This window comes from Wyeomyia smithii, chromosome 1 (assembly GCF_029784165.1).
Source record: "Wyeomyia smithii strain HCP4-BCI-WySm-NY-G18 chromosome 1, ASM2978416v1, whole genome shotgun sequence".
NCBI lineage: Eukaryota > Metazoa > Arthropoda > Insecta > Diptera > Culicidae > Wyeomyia > Wyeomyia smithii.
The window spans coordinates 177,963,469-177,979,561 of NC_073694.1; the positions used below are offsets into that span (position 1 = coordinate 177,963,469).

The 16,093-nt window shown below is 38.4% G+C and overlaps 1 protein-coding gene across 15 annotated transcripts in view; it reads left to right on the plus strand.

Annotated features, from left to right (window-relative positions):
* Positions 1-16,093, plus strand: part of LOC129718367 (collagen alpha chain CG42342) — a 373,251-nt gene that overhangs the window by 145,101 nt on the left and 212,057 nt on the right. For all 15 annotated transcript variants that reach the window (XM_055669088.1, XM_055669087.1, XM_055669090.1 and 12 more), the window contains one exon: positions 6,259-6,338. In XM_055669088.1, coding sequence (XP_055525063.1) covers positions 6,259-6,338 — 80 coding nt within the window. The remainder of the gene's footprint in view (positions 1-6,258; positions 6,339-16,093) is intronic.

Genomic DNA, 16,093 nt, shown 5'->3' on the forward strand with positions numbered 1-16,093 from the left:
GTTCCCGTTCTCAGATTGTATTGTATTATATTGCGCTACACAGTAGGCCTGGCCGTTTAGAAGAAAATTATATGGAATTTTTTTTTAAATGATGGATATCATTTTCCAGGATCCTTCCAAGTACTGGCTGCGTTAGTGTAGACTGGACTAGACTAGACTAGACTAGACATTGCCTAATATTCTATAATTCAAAGTTATCAACGTTTATTATCATTAATAGAAACTTTCGTTTGAGGCAAAACAACGCCGAGTCGAGCTAGTCTGAAATAAATAAATAAATAGGGTCAAGGGTAATTCATATCTAAGCAAAAAGATTTTATATTAAATCGAAACTTTTGAAATAGAAAATAAATTTTCGGTTTTGATAAAAAGACGATTGTAAAGTCGAAATAACCAAATTTACTGAAGAGATAATGAATTGGTTTTCCATTGTAGACACCATTCTGGCTTGACCTTGAATCGCGTCGATTTACCTTCCTGGTAATCAACCCTGTTTACTTACCACAATATATCTAACTAATGGTAGCAGTGGTCATAGGCTTCTACATGGAATCGTTCTTGTTGTCGTAAAAATTTTCGTTTGGATTCTATCATCTCTCTCTTGAGTACTGATCTCAACCTCTTTTGACCGTCGACACCCGACCGTCCAACTCTCTGCAACTGCCTCTTGCTTTTTTGTTTTATACTATGAGCTCTATGGTGTAGCCTCTCGTCAGGTCTTCTAAACTTAGCTCTAATAATCTTGAGGTATAATTCATTTATGTCTTTTTGCTATTTTTCACAATGTTTTGATTGGAAAAATAAAAATAGGTTTATCAAAAAGCCAAAGTATGTTTTGGCGTGGTGTGAATTCGAATCAAAAGTTGTAGAAATTAAAGTCAAAATTGGTACGAAACAAAATAAAATTGATCGAAAATGCGTTCATAATGAATTTAGTGGAATAAGAAAATATCTGAATGAATTGATATTCACAGAATTGTAATACAAATCTAGAGAAACATTTCAAAAGGTTCTTCTGCTTTGATCGATATTTTGATCGATCACTTTCATTTAATCACCACACCTTTTTAAACACCTTTTATGACACGTTATTTGCACAAGTTGATAGCGGAGGGATCACTCTAGCCTTCAGAAAGAAAACCACACTTGGTATAGTTACTAACACAGATAGAACCTTTTGAAATGTTTATCTAGAAATGAGGTAAAAAGTCAGGATATTTATAAAAGTATTATGTACAAAAATGAATACATTGACCTGCAGTCAAAATGTATTAAAAGTGGATAAAATCTCAAATGAGCCAACATACAAATAAAATGATTCAAAAATGGGTCGCTCATTAATAATTGAATAAGTGACTGAATGAGTCAAAAGATAAAATTTCAAGAAAAAAAAACAGTATATTCAATAAGACCACATGAAATATAGACAAGCAAAACTAGCGAGTGGCAAAATTGTTTTAAATCTAAGGAAAATCAACAAAAGATCGAGAACTGGGCTTAAAATGTGCCAACAGTCAAAAAAGCTATTTTAAATGGTTCATGAAGGTTGCCTACTGGTTCAAAAGAACCAAAAACAAGTTGACCAACAAAACGCTGTTTCGTAACCTCGTGACAGCGCTCGCATGTCACACGAGTTTTATTGCGCATTCTTTCGGTGTTAAAATTCCCCGCCACCAATTAAATTCAATCATTGTATCACCTCAGGACACACGTTTATAGTAATTTTCTCTAACGCATGTTCGTGGCGCTGCGTCTCCCGGCTCCGGATCGTGTTTCATTACAGCATCGCTATAATCGATATTTTTACGATCGCACCCATGTAACCAAAGCCAAAGCCCCCCGAAGGCATCAAACGTGAGCAAGCATAGCGAACGCCTACTTGTTTCTTCTTCGTACGATCTCGGTCCACTAGCCACGTCCGATCGAGTGGTGATCGAACCAATCGCTTAATTAGTCGAAGTGTCAAGATGAAAATTTCTTCATCGACACTGAAGTTGGACCGAGTCCCGCTGATGACGACTGACCATTTAGAAATATTAACCCAGTCGGGTCTGATGTTCGTTTTGAGCCTCACTACCTCTAGAGAAAAAAAAGGTGTTGGATTGGAGCCCTAAACGGTATTGAAATGGTTGACATCATGCACGCACTTCGAGTGGCCACTTAGATTGTAGCGGTCGTAAACGTGTGTTCGCGTCAATGTCATCTGCTAAAGCTGTGCCCCGATGACAACCGACCGGTGCGCGACGGCTGGACAGGAATGGATCTGTTAATATCCTCTTTATGGTTTTTTTTTCTACTCTCAACTACCGAAGCTGCATTCCCGGTCGCTTGGGCTGCCACCGAACGAAGTCGAAGAACCACAGGCATGAATTTTATTGCTCGAAGTGAGTTTTTAATATGTCCGCTTCGAAATTAGCCAATCGGGGACCGTTTTAGTTTTCAATTTAATAATCCTGTGATGGGACGACTTGTTCTTTTTTTTATTCGAACTTTTCATTCGTCGCTCGGTTATTCGATACGTTTGCTGCAAGCCATAAACGTGCAAGGGATTTACGGTTTGGGGTCACGGTAAAATAACTAATCGAAAAACTTAAAAAAAAGCTATAACATTACATAATTAATAAAACCAAGACGAACAGGTTCCAGCTGATGTATTCATTAATAATACTGGGCACAATCACAATAGCGCACGATTTCATTGGTAAAAAATAAAATCATAAATTGATAAGGGTTCAAAACTAGATCACTATGCATTAAAAAAAGTAGGAGGATGGTATTCAAGACACGACCGCATGACGTTGGACCATTAAAACAAATAATAGAGAGAATTGCAACTCTAGTATTTGCTGCAATTTTATCTAACAGTGCATTTCTGGATGCTGAGACGTTAAAACGTTATAAATAATAATATATACTAAAAGAATGGATATTTTTTATTTAATCGCTGTCATTTCATACATATTCGAATCAACCCTTTGTTTGCTGCACTACCAAGACAATCATTTAATTGAGCGAATTGGTAAAATTTTCCTATCTAAGCAAAAAGCAAACTTAACGAAACTATCTGAAATTGGAGCCCAGAACGATTCAACCGAAAATTTTAAATTTGAAAATTGTTTGACATTTAATCGATAAAACTCATGCTAGGTTAGTTCCAGCCCAGCATATAACTTCATGTATTTGAAAAAAAAACGTTTGGTTCAATAACTCAATATAGCAAGAGCTCAATCACACGTTTTTCGGTAGTTGTTATCAAGGTTTGGGCGAGTGACAGGAAAATATCTTAACTTCTTCAGTTGTGATTTAGAGCATTTCTAATTGTTTTGTTATTTTTCACGATAGCGACAAGTTTGTTTCTTTCTCTGTGTTCGAGAAACAAAATCAAAACCGCGCACCGAGAAACAAAAACGAAAATTTAATGAATGCTCATTGAGAAAACTTGCAACTCTTTTTACCAATAACTTATGATACTCAAATGAACCCGTTTTGATCTAAATCAAATTTCTAGTAAATAAGTGTTGATCATTCATAGGTAGTAATTTTTCCTCGATGAATAAAGACTGGCTGAAGAAGTTAAAATCGCTGCTGTAAAATCAAATTCACAACTGTGTTCGTTAAGACGTTTTAATATTTTCAATGACAATAATAATCTTCGATAAACACCCGCTATAGTTATTCACACACATGCTATAACTATCTAAACACGCGTTAAAACTATTCATACACACGCTGTAGCTATAGCTATCCATACACACGCTATTCCTTTCCATACATCCGATACAACTATCTATACACACGCATAAGCTATCCAACCATGTGCTATTACTATCCATACATACGCTATAACTAATCATTACACACGCAGCAGTTATCCACACACAAGCTATAACTATCCGTACACACGCTGAAGATATACACGCAATAGCCATAATATGCTACACATGCTAGTGTCTTACACACGCTATAGCTAGGCATACACACGCAACAGCGCCATCCCTATCATCGCAAATGTCATAGCAATACAGATGCACATACGCTATATGTGCACACTGCACACACCCAACGTTTTCACCCAACGATATCTGAATTGGATTACCGCTGGTGGGGTCCAACTCAGATCGAAGGAGCACCGAACTGAATGAAGAAATGCAGCTTCCCACCACCTCCGCCGCTGCTGCCTGATACCACCGCTCTGGTTCTGCTGCAGCTCAGTTTGGCCGCTGGAATCAGCCACCGCTGCTGATTATACAAGACCGGCCTGGTGGCCTTTCACTTGTTAACTGATGACTGTTATGAGACGACACAGGCTATTATATAGCCCAAAGCAAAAATCCATCCGCGAGCAAACATGAAGCGAGCTTGTGATTGGTTGAATGTACACGACTTTTAACACAACTTTTAACTAGTTTAGTATCGAAAACATATTTAAATTATTATATGACAATCTTGCGCAATATTTCCCCTATCAATCAAGCCATTGGTGTTTAGAATCTGTCCAGTGGTAATGATAAAAGAAGCATTTTAAAACGGTGTTGGAACACCTGTTGCAGCTACCGAAAGCGAGCTCGTTATTGGTTGAAAGCTGTGAGACTGTTTACAAAGTCAGATCGGTTGTATCCGTTAGTGTCGACTGTGCTTGTGAAGAGAGGTGGTGATTGGTTGCTCGGTATGATTTAGACAATCGATGTGATTTATCAATTTTTCAATACTGTATCTCGAACAATAGGTTATTTTTGTTACATAAATTCAACCGTAAAAGAATTTCTGATCGGTTGATGCCAAAACCTCGAAATTCTGAAAAGAAATGACTGATATATAAGCGCTCAAAACCTGACCACTTTTCCCTGGTTTTCCCCGGTTGAATTACTAGATTTTCAAATTCAGGTGCCTAACTTCGATATAGACGTTAGTCCAACGTCAAAAAAATCAGACTAAAATGCAGCCTTGCCCACGACTATGGACAAATCACATTCAACAACCACTCGGTCTCTCATCTACGGGCGACAGATACAGAAAGAGAGAGAGACAACGCAAGACGGTCGCGTGGGCTTCGTGAATCGTGATCAAAGCAGACGGTGCCGAAAGTCGAACAAAAAAAAAGCGGAGAATGAAGGCTGATAAAATATGGGTCACTTCCCCAATTCGGCACCGGGAGAATATTCTGGGGAATACTTACGAAACGGAAGTGGCAACGATAATCGTAGAAAAGGCCCGAACGAGCGCCGGCCGGCGGCTGCCCTGATTGAGTATCAATTTATAATGAGAGAAGAGTTTGTCACGGATCCGGTTCACGGTTGGTGAATGACAATATTTCCAAGGTGCCAGCTTGGAAATTTGGGTCGGATTAGGGGAGATTTTTTTTTTCGTTGCCAATTTCGGTACGACTTAACGCGAGTTGTCGACTGATGGTTCGGCGAAAGTAAAATGAATCATTTTATAATCAAAAATTGGAAACAGCCAATAAGTCTATGAAATATTGAATCTGTCAATTTACTCTTGCAAACTTTCCTGTCCATTTGTCAATGTCGGTCAATTTGCTTACCGAAGAATATTTAATCAAATTATTCCATTCGCTGTCTAGCTTTGCGAAAAACCGCGACCACGCTTGGCTAAACACATTTCAAAGTTTTTTTCGAGTCGCTCGAACGACCGGGACGTAATTTTCCACCCGCAACAGCCAGCGGATTGCGGTGGAAAATTATCCGAATCAAAAGCTGGTCAAACGCGAGAGCTAAGCTAACCGCTCTGGTGCAATCAACCCGGCGGGCTGCAAAACACATTCGGAAGTTGTTTTCAATCTTAATCAAGAGTCCACTTCCTGCTGCTGCGTTTATGTGTAACTTTATCCGAACCGCGGCGATTACGATGAGAGCATCCAGGCTAAACCACGATGATGATTTAATCAAATTATCTCATCCTAGTTTTACGTAGTACGGGCATTACAACAGCATGAGAAGCAAACCAAAAAAAAAAACAAAAACAAAAACGCCTCGCATCTGTGCGCGCTGTCAGAGGCGGAATCGTTGAAATTTTCGTCTGGGAAGATGAAAAATGGTTGCGTTTTGCGCATCGTCTGACTAGCCGATTAATATCGTAGTGGAGCAAACTGTCCGATAATTTATGAACCAATATAATCCACAGGAAGTTGACAAGAATGCTAGCGGTTAGATCATGACAACAGCTTCGGCTTGGAGCTGTGTCTGATAAATGACAGCAATTCGTTCGTTAATCAGTCATTTCATTTTCGGTTTGTTACAGGTCCTCCCGGTCCTCCAGGTCCCCCGGGCAAGAGAGGGAAGCGTGGCAAGAAAGGAGACCCCGGTGAACCAGGCGTGGAGGTGAGTTTGTATCTGTTGTTGCATTATTTTTTTATTAGATTTTAATCCAGAATTTCAAATGATGTTTCCAAAGTACATTTGGCTTACTTTAAATATTTTTTTTTTGTCAGAACCAATGAGAAAATTTTACGGACTCTATTTACCGCCATTAAATTTAGCTGGTACGAGTAACCCCAGGCAATCTTTTAGTCCCTTTACTATTTTCTTTATTCATGACCAATATTACTAGAATATTGTCTCCTGGAGTGGGACTATTGTACGCAGACGATACCAAAATCTTTAAACTCATGACGACTGAACCAAAATCCAAAAGCTGATTGATTTTTTCACTGATTGGTGCCATTTTAATCATATATCCGTTAGCATCCCTAAGTGCTCTGTAACCAGCTTTCAACGGAAAAAAATCTTCTGGTTTTTAATTAGCACATTACGGGGAGAAACTTGGCACACTGCGACGTTGTTATTGATCTTATATTGGACACTAAACTTACATTTAGGCAGCATTATACCATGATTACACCACAGAAAAACAGACGTACTACGAAATTTATTTTCGTGGATCAAAATAACGGTCAATTCAAATGAGTTTTAGTTATGCGGAGTATTCCTGTGGCAGCGGTAGTGGCGCTGATGTAGTTTTTCCCCTTAACTCAGTTGACAATTGTTGCGCGCCGTGCTGCCAAAACAGCAGAAAAGCTGAAAATTTGGAATATGTCAAGAAGGTGTCGCACAAGTTAGTAGAAACCACAATTTTCGTAGAATTTTGATAGGAGTGGTACGTCTGTTTATCTGTGATAACACTACTAAACACAGGTTTTGCCCTACAGATCAAATTGAAAAAAATGGAATGAAATGCCAATGGAATATATAAGAATGTGGGAAAATTAAGAGTTCAGATCGAACTTGATTATAAACAAATAGATTAAATTTTATATGGTTCGATTATATATAATTTTTAATATTATTAAATTATTAAATATACATTAAAGTCTTTCTTAACGCGGAGAATACCGCGTAAAAAAGGACGCGTAATGAAAAACTTTAGTTTAATAGGTTCTTTTCTATTTCAAATATGACTGTAATGCCGTAGGGAAATATCCATGAAATGCGTACGCTTCTGAAGGGATGAAGTGCGAGACTATCTGACGAAGCGTTGTAAACCATGCATGAATATTCAAAAAGAGAGGGCATTGAAAATAGTTATGATTGCGCTGCGTAACTTATGGACGTTCGCTAATTATTTAATGACAGGAGAATATCCAAAAAAATATCTTTAAAAAATTGAATAATAAATCAAAAGAAATGAAGAAATTTAAAAAAAAATCAAAATTTAAAGGAAAGATAAAACAATATGAAAAACATTTAAATCACACGAAAAAAAAAACAAAAATTAATAAAAGATTCAAGAAATAAATAAAAAAATACAAAAGCAAAGAAAAAATTTACAATAAAAGAGATGAAAAAATATTTAAAAAAATTAAAAACAATACCGAAAATTAAAAAAAAACATGAGAAAAAATTTAAAAATTTATTTAAAAAAATTTGAAAAAATAAATAACTGATGTTTAGGGCAAAAATTAAACAAATTAACATAAACTGATCAATTTCATCAATTTATCGATTCTACGTTCAACTGTATTTATATAAAATATAAATACAAGATATATATTTTTTTAAGAAATCTGTTTTCTGAGTTTAGATGGGTTAGTCAAAAATTGAATTCTTCTTATTTATTCATGTATCGTATCAATTCTCAAAAAAACGACTCCCAGAAAGTCGATTTGAATTTTTTTTTTATTGATCGAAAAAGTGAACCTCTGGTTGCTTTGAGACACGGCTTCCGGAAGTCTGCAAGAAAAGGCTAGGATAATCTTGCAGACCTTTCCCGCACGTGTGGAGAAAATATCGACCGCCTGGTTTGAAATCTGTTGCTAGATTGATTTCAATGAACAACTTCCCCTGAAACTCAAAGAGAAAGAATTTTTATCCGAATTTTCTCTTTGTCCTCTTCTAGCTTTTGATTCTTGTCTTTGAAAACTTTATCGCTATTTTTTCTGTTGCCTACTTATTTCGCTGCCATGCGGTCGTCGATGTTTCTCCCACGGAAAGCAAGGTGTTCAGTATCAGTACAACGTGTTCCAAGAATCATTAAAACGTATTGCTGTAATTTGTTCCACTTCTTCTACAGAGCTAATGATCGGCTTTGCAGCCGATGAGTTTCGTTAGCGGAAACAGTTGGCTGCTTTGATTGATCACGTGCGGGAGAATGAGTTTTTTGGCTCTAGATCGGCTGTATGCTTGTTACAGTTAGAATAAATATAAGTACCGTACACATGAAGCAGAGTAATGAATTACGCAGTAGACGAAGGCACACGCAATATGCCACCAGAAACCACACTACTTTGAAGCAGTTGAAATTTGACAGCAACCCGCTGACAGTCCGCGAGTCTCTAACCAAAGCGACGCTGCTAAAAAATGCCAAGAAACAGGCAGCACGGTTTATGAGGAAAAAAAACGAACTGTCAAACAGGAGACAGTCAACTCGATCGAGAAGTTTTTGTTTTTTTTTTTGTGTGAGAAGTCGTCGGGTGCACATCACGAGTCAACCGCGGACGGAGTTAATTCTGGAAGAGCCGTCGAACGATCAAGCCAACAACGGACAAAGTCACGCTGAGGCATTAAATAGAGAAAACCAAGCAAGGCCCTCCAGAGAGGGCTTTTTCTTTCTTCTTTCTTTTGTATTGTTTTTGTTCCGTGGTGCGGTGTTCCGAATTTCGGCAGCATCGGATTTGAACGGACTGTTCGGTAACGTGTAAGTCGGCAAGGGAAGGACTGGAGCGGCTTAAGGATTGGTAGCTGGGAGTGGTGGCGGATTGGTGTTGCTGGACAGATGCCGCGAAGACCGGATGGCAGTCAAGTGAGCTAGATTAAGCGACGTGGGGTCGCACGGAGCGCGAAATGCCCGGCGACAAAAGTTGACAGGGAATGAAAGCATAGGAGATTAGAGCGGGATGGGATGAAGAAGGAAGTAAAATACACAGAAGTTGTTTAAGTAAATTTGTGGCCAATTTTCTTCAGCTTTGGGAAAAGCTGGATGAGGTTAGCAGGATGAGGTTAGCATATAGAAATTCCACAACATGCTTAACTACCTAAGGTTGTGTGGTGTGCACTCAAAAATTGTTGCGGTATTTTGTCGGCACAATCTCGAATTGAAACAATTGTTCTGTCGAAGGAATGTCGGACAATATATTATTTCCGACTATGCAATAGAAGGTTGCATCGAATGTCGAAAAATTTTGAAAAAAAAAAGTTTAAGGCTAAAAGTAAACAAATTATTATACACTGATTATAAAAATACGTTTGTACTTACATAAAATATAACTACAAGATATTTTTTTTTAAAGAATTGTGTTTTCTGACTTTAAGAATTTTTGGTCAAAAATGAAAAAAATTAAATGGAATTTTGTGGAATTTTTGAGACTTATTGTTACACGAAATACGAAAAGTCGTTTTTCATTCGCATAAACAACAATTTGAATGTTGCTTTAGAACCAACCGTCAAATAAACTACGCAACGGTTCATTTCAATAGCACGTGCGTTGCACGGTATGCTGTATCGCTAATGGTAGCAGGAAAACACTTTTAAGCTGTTCTCTCCTATTCTGTCTCTTTAATATTCTGCCGAATTCACATCCCTACCACAACGCAATCGGTATAGAAAGTGGTTGACGTGAGAGCGCCAAAGAATTGTTTTTTATATCCCATCTCTCTCAAGTAGCCTTTCTCTTCAATTCTCTCCAAATTCACATGTTCAATGTGTTCCGACTATTCTGACGTTACTCAAGGACTGATGTTTACCATATATTTCGAGCAAAATATGGTGAGCTTTCTCACCCAAATGGACCTCTCACAGAATAACTACACAACAGAGCTCATTGCAGTGCTTTTTCAGTGAGTCTTCTGAGCATATATTAAATAAGGGGAGCATCTGGGTAGGAAGGTAGATTGCATTTGCTTTGCATCTCGCAACTAACATAATAAATCCATGCGCCACATTCTTCTACGAGAAAACTCGAGTTGTCTCTGTTGTATTATCTTAGCAGTGCGTTCTGCAGTAGAGCAATTCTCGCTGAAACCAGGCCACTAGGTGCACAAGGTCTTTCGAATTTCATGTAAATGCACATATTAGTTAGCAATAGAGAAAAAATGATAATGCCATTTTTGTTTGATTGAATTTGTTGACCTCTCGGTCACTAAGGGGTGAAATAGTTTCTTAAGAAGTTAAAAATTTAACAATTCTTGATGTTTTATTTGAGCTATATCTCTGAAATTCGTTATGGAAACTTCTACAAGACGCACTTTTCTGTAAAGTGGAGTGATAGGGCTTTCATTTGGAGTAATCAGAATTTTGTCGCCATCTTGAATTTTGTCACCATTTTTGATTGTATCAGAAAAATGCAATTTTGGCCGTGTTCGTAACTACCGAATTTCGATCTGAGACCAGTGTTGGAAAGCTGAGAAAAAATGCTTTAAGATGCAAGAAAAAAATTAGGTGAGCATCAGTGTTATCTTACCAATTGAACGAATTTTTCGAACGAAGTTTTAAAATAATCAATGCATTCCGCGCAATCAACGTAGTAGCCATAGGTAGAAACTGTTCCCTCCTGTGTTATTTTTTTAAATGCGGTAAATTTCCGGATATTTATGAGTTCAGTAATAAACTGCTGAACAAAACTAGTGCAGGTTAAGAATCAATATCAATAGTTCGAAAGAACTGTTCATTTGAAGAGTTCGTAGACACTTTTAGTAGTTCATGGAATCAATGCTTGGCTCATTATCTGTCCCTAAGGTAACTTAGAATAAGTAAAATGAAACTTATTAAGACTATATCGTATTTCACTTTTAAATCCACAAAATTACCAATCTTAAACCGAATGAAGGCATTGTGTATGCAGATTTTACTGAAAATTTCAGGGTGACGATTCAAAATGAGATTTAATCTCTCTATTATACATAGCAAATTGTCATTATTCATCCAATTTACTACTATGCCGAACGGGTTTGACATCACAAAACATTGATCCTCTTTTTTGGATAATAATTCTGTACTTGTCTTCGTTGCTTCACCATACTGTTTTAAGTACTAAGATAAATCTTTTACCACATATCAATAAAGTACGTTCACACTGTCGGAAAAGGAAAAATAAATCCGAAAATAAATCTAACTTAACGATTTTCACATGTACGTAGATTGAATGCTGAATTTTCTACACGCAGTCTTTTGTAGCGAGTTCATCGTAGATTTTTGCCATAAGGGTGTGGCCACACAGCTTAGAGAAAGAGGAACAAACCAAAACACTTTGTTGAGTCAAAATGTGTAGATAGTGGAATTTATTCCTTCCATGTTATTGTTATCCGTGCTCGGGAAGCAAGCCAATAGCGAGGGAAATGTATGGGAAAGCTTGACCTTGAAACTTTTCACCTTTTTTCAGCATTAAGCAGTGAAGCAACAATGTTAAACATTATATCAAACAATTGTTACACATTTTATCTATCTACCGACATATAAATGACTAAGATGCATTACGTCGTTCGCTCGCTATAGTCGTTTGAAATCTGCCGCAACATTTGCCAGTTTCATTTTCAATTTCACAAAATGTAATCTAGTATAGAAAACAAAGAAGTAGTCCTACGTCAAAAAAAAATCTAGCATGCTCGTGTTGCATATATTATACTCACTAATCTCAATGCAAATAGTATGGGCGTACTAGTTGCATAATTAACTGATTACGTTATATATTGTTATAGTAGGGTTATAACATGCGTATCCACTTGGTCTCAGCATATCGCTACTACGTTGATGGCACGGAATGTATTGGATATTTTGAAACTTCGTTTGGAAAATTCGTTCAATTGGTAGGTTAACACTGATGCTCACCTAATTGTTTTCTTGCATCTTATAGCATTTTTTCTCAGTCTCCCAATGCTGGTCTCAAATCAAAAATCGGTAGTTGCGAACACGGCCAAAATTGCATTTTTCTGATATAATTCAAGACGGCGGCAAAATTCTGATTGCTCCAAATGAAAGCCCTATCATTCCGCTTTACAAAAAAGTGTTACTTGTAGTAGGTTCCATAACGAATTTCAGAGATATAGCTCAAATAAAACATCGAGAATTGTTAAAATTTCAACTTTTCGAGGAAACTATTCCACCCCTTGATGACCGAGGGGTCAACGAATTCAACCAAACAGAAATGGCATAATATTTTTTTCTCTATTCCTAACTAATATGTGCATTTATATGAAATTTGAAAGACCTTGTGCACCTAGTGGCCTGTTTTCAGCGAGAATTGCTCAGTATATCTCTGTGTATTCTCATTAGAATGATTCGCCACTATGGTTCTGGTACAGGGTGCGGCAGAAAAAAATGCGAAAATGTTTAACCCTCTCCGACCGTGCCCACGCAATTCTGCAGGATTGACGTTTTTTTTTATTTTCGTAACAGCTGCGATTTTGACACTAGCGTTGTGAGTGATAAGGAATTTGAGTGAAAGAGAAATAGAAGGTTTTGTTTCAGTCACCTATACAATTAAATGGGCTCGGTCGGTATGAGTTAAACTTCAATATTGGGTTAATTTGTGTAACTGAAAAATCGGCAAGTTTATCGCCTAGAAGACATCGTGGGAGGTTTTCATGGCCAAAATTTCTGGTATCAAAAAGTCTCTACAGGATGATCCTGAGCTACGGTATATCAGGAAACTTGCCAAAAAGGTCGATATTCCTGTAAACTCGATAGGGATAGTGATATTCAAGTTTCAAATCAAACATCCGGCTGGTTCCATGATGTTTTACTTGGTGATGTCCAACCGTTTGAAAATTGCGCCTGTTTCAATTAATGCTGGTGTTAAAAACAATACCGTAGTTATTTTATCGTTATTTCAAAGAACCAAGTACTACTCTGGGTGAAAGCCAACTTCTCTTAGAATCAATACGTTGTTCTACAACAGGTTGGAGTGCGAGAGACTAATGGCTTCCTAGAAATTATTCGACTTGGGCATATGTTGTAGCACAAACCTGCAAAACATTTCATACAAGTTTAAAAAACTTGAAGTGACCGAGTTTGAAAGGCATGTTCTGCATCCGGCGATTTCTTGAGGATGTAATTGAGTGAAATGGGGGTTGATGAGTCCCAGTACATTTGTTTACAACTGTTGAGCCCTTTCTTTTTTTTTGAAAGATGAACACTTTTCTCTTGTACTGGTGAACCACGACTGATTTCCCAGCCGTCTTTTATTTCTTAAATCCATATTGCTAACCTATCTTATTTCTATACCTACTCATCTACGTATGCTTATCTGCCTGCGCATGAAGATAAGAAAAAAAGGACTGACGGAATAGGCATAAAAACGTCTCGCCATGTATGCAGACCTACTTTTACACGACTGCAAATAGACAATGTTCGGACGATAATAACATCCGCACCACAACACAACAATGTAATAAAGTTACTTTAACTTGAAATATTTTATATTATTGCTTAGAGTGGTTCGGAACGGGAATAAAAGAAGCACCAGAATTTTTCGCATTCGTTCCTGCCGCACCCTGTAAGCAGTATATTTTTTCTGCGAGCGGCAGAAGCACAGCACAAAGCAGAAGAAAGAAGTGTGGTGCGAAAAATACTACATGCAGCGCTCATGACGAAAAAGGAGTGCATAATATATTTAAACTTCGCTCTTTTCACATATTGAGGAGAGAAAAATGCTGCTGATTTGTCGGTCACTGAGTATCATCCCCGGAATATCCCTAAAAAAATTCAATGGTAAGCCGTTCGTCAGCTATTCAATCAGTCGGGGGTGAATATCTTTTCTCACAAGCAAGGTAGCGCCTTGCGGTCTTCAGAAGAGTTTTTCCCGGAAAAATTTCCTACAAATATCCTGTATTGACATATTTTTAGGAGCCAACTGGACATCACTATAGAAAAAGTTTTGGAAAAGTGGTTTTTCTCATATAAAATCGTATGGAAATCTGGCATCACTAGTTTGTTTGTTTAGTCTAGTTTGTTTACGACAATTTATTTATACCGTTTTTCTGTAGTGCTTTCACACTTTTCGGCTATTGTACACCGACCGAACTCTTATTTGTTCTCATTTTTGTACCGGGCAAGTGAAGTTTTGTGAGAATAATCGCAGCAAAGTGCTTCATTCAGTGAAACTTTTGACGTGCTAAGTGCAGTGCTTTTGTGTTTGCAATCAGCTTGCTTTCTCGCACTGTTGTCCTGCTCGATTTTTTTTTCAACAGCGCCATCTTTCCGTCAAATATAAAATAAGCATATCCTCAAATCCTCCGATTGAGTCATCACAACGTATTGCGAAGATAATTTATTCCCAGACTGTCCACTTCACCGATAAAGTGCTGCTAGTAGTGGGTGTTGGAACTTTATATGATACTATGGCTAAAATGTGCGCAAAGTGCTCCGATGCTATTTCGGGCATTGATTTTGTTACCTGTCGTGGTTATTGCGGAGCGACATTCCACATGAGTACATGTGCTGGCGTGTCACGCGCGCTGCTAAGGTACTTTACTTCGCACAAAAAAAAACCTCTTCTGGATGTGTGACAATTGTGCCGAGTTGTTCGAGAATTCTCATTTTCGCATGCTGTCATCCAATGCTGGTCCACTGCCACAGCTGAACTCGCTAACCAACGCGATTACTGAACTACTTGGCGAAATCAAACAACTACATACCAAACCGACTACCCCATTCTCACCGTCACTACGCAATCGTTGGCCTGCAGTAGATCAACATAGAGATTTCAAGCGACCCCGTGAAACGGATGCGGCCCCACGATCCACGGACAACTGCACTGTCGGTAGTTAGCGGACTCTGAATAGCTTTGTTGTAGCACCCGCTACCAATAACATCGAAGATAAATTCTGGCTGTATATATCTAGGATTCGGCCTGATTTCTCTTCGGAACCTATGTCAACTATAGTGAAAGCCTATCTCGAGACCGACGACGACCCTGTCGTTGTCAAACTCGTCCCGAAGGACAAGGACATTAGCACCCTTACGTTCGTGTCCTTTAAAATTGGAGTTGATCCTTCCCTGAAGGCCAAAGCACTAGATCCAGAAACATGGCCGGAGGGTACTCTCTTTCGCGAAATCGAGGATTTTAAAGCACCAAAATTTCGCGCACTGCTGAAAACCAAAAAAACAACGACACCGCTCTTGCTACCCCAAGTTTCGTTCCCAGCAATGCCCATGACGGATCTGTGCTAAACTCGGAACACTCCCTCACAACCGTTCTACCGAATGAAACAACAACAGATTACTTCGAAGGAACCACTGAATTCACCTATCCAACCCGCAGAAGCCACAGGAACCGAACAACCATCTTCAATGTCCAGGTAACAACTTACTTGTATATACCGGGATGCACGCAACAAGGTTCAATGGAAGTCCCCTCTGACTCTGTTTCGGTTCCACCATCTCCAAGAATTGACAATCTCTCCGTTTTTCATCAAAGTTCCTGCCAACAGAGCAGATTGCTTTTTGCTTTCCGATGTTATTTTAAATTACAGCGTTGAAACCGAGCCCTCTAATCTTGGAATGCAGCTGCAACCGGGACGCACTGTGGAAAGCAACATGGAAGCCCCCGGTTCCTCTGCCCCAGTCGCGCCAATTGCAGCCAGCGCTCATCACAGTCGTCTCGGTCCTGACGGCAGACGTGGACTGGTGGTCTTCCAACCGTCTT